The 10,739-nt window shown below is 37.4% G+C and overlaps 1 protein-coding gene and 1 pseudogene across 1 annotated transcript in view; both read left to right on the top strand.

Annotated features, from left to right (window-relative positions):
- The window catches only part of AK9 (adenylate kinase 9), a 116,062-nt gene that overhangs the window by 31,375 nt on the left and 73,948 nt on the right, over positions 1-10,739 (top strand). The window contains exons 11-13 of the mRNA XM_024755840.1: positions 2,335-2,474; positions 2,555-2,735; positions 6,835-6,979. Of these exons, the coding sequence (XP_024611608.1) occupies positions 2,335-2,474; positions 2,555-2,735; positions 6,835-6,979 (466 nt within the window). The remainder of the gene's footprint in view (positions 1-2,334; positions 2,475-2,554; positions 2,736-6,834; positions 6,980-10,739) is intronic.
- Positions 2-997, top strand: LOC112406491 (alpha-2-macroglobulin receptor-associated protein pseudogene; annotated as a pseudogene).

Raw genomic sequence — 10,739 nt, 5'->3', positions numbered from 1 at the left:
GTTCTCGCGGGATAAGAATGAGCCCGCGCAGCCCTCGGAGCGCGAGCCCGGGTCGGCGGTAGTTCCGCCAGGAGAAGCAGAATCAGCTGTGGGGGAAGGCCAAGCGGCTTAATCTTTCTCCTGTGAAATTGTCCGAGCTCCATGCTGATCAAGATACAAGCTTGAGCTTCAAGATACATACGCGAAAGGGACGAGTTCAAGAGGAAGAGATTGAAGGCTGAAGGCTTAGATGAAGATGGAGAGAAAGAAGCAAAACTTATCAGCAGTCTCAACGTTATCCTGGCCAAGTGTGGTCAGGACGGGAGAAACGACGCCCAGGCCGGCTGTGAGCAGCAACGTCCTCAGCCCCGGCACCGAGGACCACAGCCTGGAGGACCCCCGGCTGGAGAAGCTGTGGCACAAGGCGAAGACCTCCGGGAGGTTTTTCAATGAAGAACTGGACCAGTCGTGGTGGGAGTTTCAGCATCACAGGGAGAAGGTCCAGGAGAATAAGGTCCTTCTGGAGACCCTGAGCGGGACAGAAGAAATTAAGGAAAACGTTGTCAGTCCCGCCGACGTGACCCACAGCCAGGAGGACGTGCTGCAGAGCAGACATGCCGAGTGAAGGACAGGCTGCGGGACATCAGCCAGGACTTCGACCACCTACAGGAAGTCGGCCACCGGGGCTGCGGCGCCAAGGCAGAGTTCGACAAGCCCCAGGTGATGGATCTGTGGGACCTGGCCAGGTCAGCCAACTTCACAGAGAAGGAACTGGAATCCTTTTGGGAAGAGCTCAAGCACTTTGACACCGAAATCGAAAAGCATAACCACTATCAGAAGCAGCTGGAAATTTCTCATCACGAACAAGCACGTGGTTGGCCACCGGGAGCGCAGCAGGCACGGAACAGAGAGATACGCCTTGTTGGAGGAGAAGACCAAGGAGCTAGGCTACAAGGTAAAGAAATACTGACAAAATCTGTCCAGCCGGGTCTCCAGAGCTCACCACAACGAGCTCTGAGGGCCTAGGGAGCTACACACAAAAGTGTGTAGCTGCGGCTGCTACATACATCTGCTTTCTAGTTGACAAAAGTGTGTAACTGCGGCTGCTTAGCTGTCAGCTCCTCTGGTCTCTTCTCCCAGTCTCTGTGTCCTCGTGAGTTCATTTCTTTTTTCATTCCTCTGCTGTCATTTTTGCAAGGTTTTAGGAAAAAAGCAAACACAAATGCATGTGTTCAGTCTGCCTTTAACCAGAGACAGTCATGATCATTTTTTCCGCTGTGATATCAAACTCATTTGAAAGCTCATCTTTTCATCACCCCTCAGCCCCCGCTAGATATGTAGCCTCGGGGGCTCAAAGTTGAGAGAGGAGCATGGTCTGCTATTCACACACTTTCTCCAAGTTTGGACAGGAAATAGGGATGATAAGGAAAAAGTGCCTGCTTCCTGACTTAACTGGGTACATTTCAGTCCCTAGCTCATTGTCTGTGGACTCATGGAGCAGGGTGGTAGCCAAATGTGCCCCACTGACAAGTTTCTCAGTGTCATTCAGCTCCCCTAAGCATTGACAGTTTCCTTCCCATCTAGCTTCTTCCAGCCTTCAGGTGGGGACATCCATGCAACATCCCCACAACCAGCATGCCTCTTTGCTCTCATATACTGCAGCAGTGCAGGCAAGACCAGAGCTTCCATTCTCATCTGTCCTCCACAGTCAGCTCTGGAACCAGCAATACATGTGAGATCCATGTCTGAAGGTGGGAGGGAGCCAGCCTGGACCTGTCCCCCTAGCAGTTGCCTACCATGTTGTTTCCCTCCAGTTCTCTTGTCCCCGCCAAGGTAGCGCTAGGACAGTGACCCTCTCAGCAGTCTGCAGTCGGTAGAGAAGTGGTTCTTAGCTACTCTGCCTGTGACGAACGGAGGATTGCTGAAGGAGACTTTACATTTAAGAAGAATGAAACAGCTAAGTCAATGCAAATCTGTATGTAACATCTTCCTATTTTAAAACTTATGTAAATTAGCTAAGATTCTGGTATGTTTTCAAACCTTTTCAATAAGAATTTTTCAGAATCTGTTTCCTAAAACAGATAATAGAAAATGCTCTATCTACCTTATGCTCATTCTACCCTACAAGAGAAAATGCTCAGTAAAATTTAAACAAGGTCTTAAAACAGAAATGAAAACTATTTGTCTTATTAAATTTTGGACAAGTACAGAATGGTTGCAATTGAGAAAAAACCCAAAATTTCCTTTATGAATTATTTCTTAAATAGTAGAACATGATCAAATAAGAAATGAAGTAATAATGTGAATTTCAGCCAAACTTATGCCCACATTTTTAATGTTGTTTGCTATTAACAGGATGAGCTGTTCCGTACTCTTGCAGCTTGTAAACTTATTGCACCAAGATACAGATGGCAGAGAAGCAGATGGGGACATACATGTCCGGTGACTTTAAAAGAAGGTAACATTTTTCAAGGATTGCCAGATTTTTCTGTGAGGTAAGTAAGATTTTCAGAATTTAATTTGAAAACTTGCCCATACCTCTTTTCAGTTGTTTATGATAATGTCATTTTTTAAGTTTTCTAGGTAAAATATACTGTCTTTCATCAGAAGAAGCATTAAAAACATTTTTATTGAACCCACGTCCCTATCTTCTTCCACCTATGCCAGCACCACCATTTAAAGTGTTCATATTTGGACCTCAGTCTTCAGGGAAAACGACACTTAGCAATTTGCTTGCAAAACATTACAAAGGAAAGGTAACTACTTAGCTAGCTACCTAGCTAGCTTTCTACCTCTCTATACTTCATTATACTTTGTGGGATTTTAGGACTTTTAGGACTTGTACTCAGTTTTCTTTTTTTTTTTTAAACCCCCCAAACTCCAGCTTTAATAAATCATTCTTCTGATGCAGCCTGGTAGGTGTTTCTTTCTTCTTTTTTTGTTTTAAGTTAAAAATTTTTTTTTAGCCGCACAGCGTAGCTTGTGGGATCTTAGTTCCCTGACCAGTGATTGAACCTGGGCCCTCAGCAGTGAAAGCACTGAGTCCTAACTGCTGGACCGCCAGGGAATTCCCTGTGCTCAGCTTTCTTAATTTTATACTGTCAACTGGGTAATTGTTCCACTGGGCTTGGAGTGGGGAAGGCATCTTCCTCGATGCTTTAGTGCAGCTTCCAGACCATAGCCACTCCCGAAAGTCCCCAGATTTGACTGCTATGTCATGCAGACTGTGCCACCCATTACCTTTCTTGGTTTCACTCATCTCCTGTTCCCTGGGTTACACTCCTCCTGGCCCACCGACCCTTCCTCCACACACTCATGCCTGTCATCATTCTTGGTGATTTCACTATCTACAAAGATGACCCTCCCAACACATTGACCTGACAGTTCCTTGACCTCTCCCCTCAGTGATCTTATTCTCCACCCTCGGTAAGTGAAGAGAAATTACTTTTAGCTTAGACCAGAGTGATAGCAGTAGAGGTGGTAAGAAGTGGACAGATTTGGGATATAACTTGAAGATAGAGCCAAAGGATTTGATGAGGGATTGGAATGTAGAGGAATTATATGAAGGCCAGTGTGGCTGGAGCATGTAGTGTGAAAGGAGGAACAGCACAAGGTGGAGATGGCTGAAGATGTAGTCAGACAGTGCAGGCCCTGGGAAGGAGTTTGAATTTATTCCAAATGCTGTTAAATTCTTTTAAACACAGGGGTAACATTTCCTACTTGCTTTTAACTTTTTTATTGTAAAATATGACAAACATACAGAAAAGTGAAGCTCATTGAGATATCACAAAACAAACCCCATGTAACCACAACCTAGGTCAGACACGGAACCCCAGAAGCCGCCTTATGCCTCTTTCTAATATCAGTCCTCTTACTCCTTCCACAAAGGTAACCACTGCCCTGAACTTTATAATACTCACTTCTGTACTTTTCTTTTATGGTTTTACCATGTAAGCACACATTCAAATACCATAGATTAGCTTTGCATATTTTTTTAACTTTATGGACTTAAAACAGTTTATGTTTTTTGTGTCTGGCTTCTTTCACTTAACATTATAATTGTGATATTTATGCATGTTATAGCTATAGCTTATTTTTATTGTTTTATTGTATTCTATTGATTGAATTATATTATGATTTATTATCCATTTGAGTGTCAATAAAACTTAGGTTGATCCAGTTTGGGGAATTGTGAATAACATTGCTATAAACAATCTTGTACCTGTTTCTTGGTGTATACATGCATATCTTTATATAGTTTGAAGGTATATCTAGGAGTAAAATTTCTGGGACATAAGGTATACATACATAGTCAACTTGTGTAGAAAATGCCAAACTGTTTTCAAGACCAGTTCTACCAATTTACTATCCTACCAGCAGTGTATGAGAGTTCTACATTCCTGCCAACTTTTGTTATGGTCAGTCTTTCTTATTTTAGCCATCCTAGTGGATATATCTCACTGAGGTTTTAATTTGCATTTCCCTGATGACTAATGAGGTTCAACATTTTTTCATATGTTATTCAGACATTCACTTTTTGAAGTGTTTGTTCACTTTGTTCAAGCCTCTTGCCCATTTTTAACTTTTTTGCATATTATTGGTAGGAGTTCCTTATGTTGTCTATGTACAGATTTTTTTATTATAAACATTATGAATATTTTCTAATAAACATTATGAATATTTTCTACCACTCTGTGGTTTGCCATTTCCCTTTTTATTTTTATTTATTTATTTATTTTTTTGCGGCACGCGGGCCTCTCACTGTTGTGGCCTCTCCCATTGCAGAGCACAGGCTCCAGACGCGCAGGCTCAGTGGCCATGGCTCATGGGCCTAGCTGCTCCGCAGCATGTGGGATCTTCCCAGAGCGGGGCACGAACCCGTGTCCCCTGCATCGGCAGGCAGACTCTCAACCACTGCACCATGAGGGAAGCCCCCATTTCCCTTTTTAAATGAAAAATGCACCATACTATATTCATTTAAAGTAAGTCATTGAGTCCTGCCTACACTAAAGAAGAGGGGAATTAGGCTTCACCTTCTGAAGAAAGGAATATTAAAGCATTTGTGGACATGTTTTAAGACCATCACAGTATGTGTCAGACAAAAGAATTATAATTTTAAAATGTAAAAAGTTTTTACAAATCAATATGTAAAAGCCCCAATGGAAAATGATAGCAAACAGGCAGTTCACAAAATAGTTGATCCAAATAGCCATTACACATGAGAAAAGGATATCACTTTGATAACCAGGGAGAGGCCAAAAAAAAACAGATATATGTCATGTCAATCTCACTGTTGAAAAATCATATTAACAACCAGTATTGATGTGTGGCTAGGATTGGGAAAGTACATTCTCATACATTGCTGGTTAGGGTATAATCATTAGGGATAGCAGTTGGAAATACATATAAAAGCCTAAAATCTATACATATCCTTTGAACTATATGTTTTTCCTGAAGAAACTATGAAAGACATATACATAACTATGTTCTTCATAACCTAGTTTATAATAACAAAATCATGTATATCTAAATATAATTGGTATTTTAGTTAAATATTAAGTTGTAATATATTCATCTAATACAGTACTGTTCATCCATTAAAAATGATGGTGTGGATGTATTTTTGTTGGCATGGAATAAAGTAATATAAGCATATTGAAGGAAAAGCAAAATTGAATCTAGAAGTATGGAAATATTATTTAAACTTAAAAGCCAACATTCAGTATTAAGTATATTATCTACCTAACAAAGGACTTATATTCAAAATATATGTAGAATTCTAACCTAATTTTTTAACTAGGCAAAAGTTGAACATATGCTTAAAAACATGTGGGTAAGTGAATGACCAATAAGCTCATAAAAAGAAGCTCAAAATTGTCAGTGATTAGGAAAATGTAAATTTAAACTGCAATGAGATTTCACACCAACTAGGGTGGCTAAAGTGTGAAAGATTCACAAAACCAAGTGCTGGTGATGAGGTGGAATAACTTCAATTTTCATACTTTGCTGCTAGGACTTTAAAATAGCTTTAACCACTCTGGAAATAGTTTAGTGCTTTATGTATTATAAAGTCAAACATACACTTAATCATATGACCCAGTAATTCTACTCCTCAGCATTTATCCAAGAGATGTGAAAACGTAATGTCCACAAAAAGACTTTCTCACAAATGTTCATTGGTACTTTTAAATTGCCAAAACTGGAAACAACCCAAATGTCCATGATGAATGGATTAAAAACTATGGTATATTCATACAATGATACTACTCAAAAACAAAAAGGAATAGATTACTGAGATATACAGTTACACTGATGAATCTCAAAAACATTATGCTAAGGTAGAAAAGCTTGGAAAAGATTATACACTGTATGGTTCTATTTATATGAAATTCTAGAAAAGGCAAAACTAATTTATAGTGACAGAAAACAAAGTGGTTGCCAGGTGCCAGGAACTGACTATAAAGGGGGAAGAGAGGGAACTTTTTGGGGTGATATAAATGTTCTATATTTTGATTGTGGTCGTCATGTATATATTTGTAAAAACTCATCAAACTCTGTACTTAAAATGGGTGCCTTTAATTATATGTAGATTATCCATAAAATGTTGATTTTAAAAATATACATGTAATTTGAATGTATATTACATGATCATACAAACATAAATATATATATATATTGAATTTCTGTGAAAGCAAGTACTCAAAAATCACTGAATTCTGAGAATAACATACCTCAAGCAGCATTAAGATTTTTGAGATGGATAGGTATAGCTATAGAAATAGATGTAGATGAACAGTGTGCCTAATATTCAGAGTAACTTGTGCTTATGTTGTTTTCCTCAAATATTCCTTGCAGGTAGTTGACTACGATAAAGTTGTCCAACCACGTTTTGATAAAGCCCTTGAAACGCTAACCAGAAATACTATAGCTGAGGCCACTGAAGCAGCCATTGAAGCTGTGAAAGAGCGGCTTCTCTCAGAACTACGAGCTAAAAAACAAGGTGAACTATCTTTTTAAAATGTGTGTTTTAAGCTTAGGTCAACAGTTAAGCTTGACTACCTGAAGGCAAGAACTTGGTTTGCTTGTCTTGATATCCCTGCAACTTGCACACTGCATTGCAGCCTCTTAATAAGTGGTTGAAGAAATGAATATACATAAACCTGAATCTTACACAGAGAAAAAGATTTCAGTTCTGGACGACTAAGGAAAGGAATCAGAGTTTCCAAATTTAGATTTCTTTACTTTAATAGATCTGCTTGCTGGGCAGAGACTGAGCAGAATGTGCACCTTTATTTACACCAGTTGTGATGACAACACTTCACCTGACTCGTAGAGTTTGTGTTGTTGCTGTTGTTTTAGGCTGTGTATCAGCCTTGATTGTAATTAAATATTTCTATTTGGGGAATATTAATTTCACATCCAAAAGTTATAAAACAGTGAAACCGGAAGAAGACTTGGTGATCCATTAACACAATTACATAACTTTACAGATGAGGAAACAGAGGCACAGTAGGTTAAATGGCTTCCTGATATATTCACCCAGCTGGTGGCATAGCTGAGACTTGAACCCTCGTTTCCAAAGTCCCAGAGTTCTTTCGCTTGACCATTCTGCCTCTTCCTGACTCTCACTCCTTATCATATTATTTTAAAATAGACACAGAGTTTTGGTCTGGGGCAGGGAGGGCAAGTTTCTAGTTTTCTCCAGGAAAAGTGAGAGTTTTCATTTCTTGGCTACTTTTGAAAATTTATTGATTGGTTTTGGTAGAATTTATATCTCCCATTTAGAATACATGAAAGTAGTTTAATCTAAACATCTCTTCTTAATGGAATACTCTCAGTGCAGAGCACTTCCTGTACATTTTGTGGAATCTTCCTCACATTCAAAGATCTGGATCCAAAATTTGAGATTAGCTCCAGCAATTTTAGACTAGATTTAACCACCACTGTTTGGATTTCCCAGAAGCTGTGGCAGTATACTCTCATACTATAACCATCCTACTATATAATCATCCTACTATAACCATCACTGGCCTCAATTTCAAATATTCTTTTCCTAATAAAATTTTCCTCACTACGAAAGAAATAATAGCTAAATTAATTGAGCATTTACTATGTGTTGAGGCTATGCTAAATGCATTACATGTATTATCCTATTTGATCCTCATAATAGACTTGTGAAGTAGGTTGTTGCTGTTGTTTGAAGTGTTAGCAGAAGGATTTCTTAAATATTTATGTCTAGACTAGGGTGGCAAACCTGGTTGCCAAGAGGGGCCAGGCAGGTAACATAAGTCAAGTAGCAAGTGGACAAGCTTTGTTTGCACCTTAAAAATGAAGTTATAAAATTATAACCTCACATAACCATATGGATAAGGTAGGTATTTGTATCTCTATTTTTAGTGGATGAAGAAATTAAGGCTCAGAGGAGTTATATAATTTGACCACAGGCAGCAAGTGATGAGGATTCAAATCAGTGTCTGTATTTCTTATCTCCTGTGTCTCTCAAGTGATCACAGAAAACTGGAAAAAGCACATGGAAGAAAAAGTCACTCATACTTACTCCCCAGAGATATTCACTGATAAGAATGTGATGCGTTCTTCACCCCTGTCTTTTTTCTATTCATATTTGTAATGATTAATTATGGTCCTATGGCATATTCAAAATTGCATTATCTCATTTTAAAATAATGTTTCTTTCTAATTAATATGTAGTTATTGTCATAAATTTTGTGCTAGAGATCTAAATTCATTTTTTCTAAATGGTGAGGCAATTTTACAAATAACACTTATTAAATTATCCATAATTTTACTGGATGTTTGAAAGGGCAACTTTATCTTAAGTTTGTGTGTGTGTAAACTTCTGAACTTTCTGTAATTTGATCTTTATATTACAACCTTTAATGCAAAATATTATTAAAATCTTATGATGCATTTTAAATCCAGTAATGCAAGTTCCTCCTCAAAACATTCTATTTTAAAATTATTCCTGGGTATTCTTTCATTTATCCATAAAATGAGTACTTACTAGGTGCCAGGAGCTGTACTAGGCTTTGGGATGCTTGTAGAATTTTGTCAAGTTTTACAGCAAATCCTAGTGGGAAGATTGTGTTAACATTATACAATAAATTGATGAGAATTCACATCTTTACTATTAAATCTTCTCATGCAGACAGATTAAATCTCCATTTTTTGGCCTAATATTTCTATCCTTCCTTAACATTTTATAACTTTCTTCATCTATTATCAATACTTTTCTTAATAAGTTTATTTCTAGAAATTTTGTCATTTTGTTACTATTAAATGGGATTATTTTTCTATTACATTTTCCAAGTAGTTATTACCTGTATGTTGGAAAGCTGTTTGATTTTTATGTTTCTTTGTAACAAGCCACCTTACTAAACTTACTTCCTAGTTTTGATAGATTTTTAGTTGAGTCTCTTGAGTTTTGCAGATAGCCAATCTTATCGTTTGAAAAAAAGCATAGTTTCAACTCCTTTTTTCCCAATATTTATGCTTATTTCCTTTCTTGAATAATTATGTAGGCTAGCAGTTCTAGAATGATGTTAAATGGTAGAAGTGATAGTGGGCCTTAGTAAAGGGATCTTGTCAATGTTTCTTCATAATGCTATTAAATATTTTTATCCAGAATGGATGTTGAACATTATCAAATGCCTTCTCAGAATCTATCAAGATGATCATAAAATTTTTAATCCGTTGACCTACTGATTTGATCAATTATACTAATATATTTTCCAACACTAAGCCATTCTTGTATTTCTGATTTTCTGAATTTCTTTTGGCTGTTAATCTAGAACTTTTTTTATACTTAGAAGTGTGATTCATTTATAGTTTGTGTGTGTGTGTGTACATGCTCTATTTGTCAGAATTTGCTATCAGAGTTTCACTAACTTTATATAAACTGGGAAGCTTGCCATCACTTTCTATGCTTGAAACTATTTAAATATCAAGGAAACTACTTCTTACATGGTAGTATTGAGCTTTTGCTAGGCAAAAACACATTTTTTGCCTAATAAATCTGCCTCTCTTCTTTCTTATTAGCCTATAAACAAGTAAGAGAGGCCAACCAGGTGCCGGAGAGATTATAAAAAACAACATCAAAAATACCAGTGTTGAAATAACATACCATCCAAATGATCATCTAGATGATAAAGAATGAATTTATTATACGATTTCAATTTCCTTAAATTTAGCAAGGCAGGATTTGTGACCTAAGATATGATCTGTCCTGTAGAATGTTCCATGAGCACTTGAGAAGAAAGTGTATTATGTTGTTTTTGGGTGGAATGTCCTATAAATATCAATTAAGTCCATCTAGTCTAATGTGTCATTTAAAGCTTGTATGTCCTTATTTATTTTCATTTTGGATGATCAGTTCATTGGTGAAAGTGGGGTGTTAAAGTCCCCTACTATTATTGTGTTACTGTCGATTTCCCCTTTTATGGCTGTTAGCACTAGATATCAATTACAGGAAAAAAACTGTAAAAAATACAAACACATGGAGGTTAAACAATATGCTACTAAATAACCAAGAGATCACTGAAGAAGTCAAAGAGGAAATCAGAAAATACCTAGAAACAAATGAAAATGAAAACACAACAACCCAAAACCTATGGGATGCAGCAAAATCAGTTCTAAGAGGGAAGTTTATAGCAATACAATCCTATCTTAAGAAACAAGAAACATCTCAAATAAACAACCTAACCTTGCACCTAAAACAATTAGAGAAAGAAGAACAAAAAAAC

Source organism: Neophocaena asiaeorientalis, unplaced genomic scaffold (assembly GCF_003031525.2).
Source record: "Neophocaena asiaeorientalis asiaeorientalis breed wild unplaced genomic scaffold, Neophocaena_asiaeorientalis_V1.1 scaffold105, whole genome shotgun sequence".
Lineage (NCBI taxonomy): Eukaryota > Metazoa > Chordata > Mammalia > Artiodactyla > Phocoenidae > Neophocaena > Neophocaena asiaeorientalis.
This window is presented reverse-complemented; position numbering and strand designations above follow the sequence as displayed.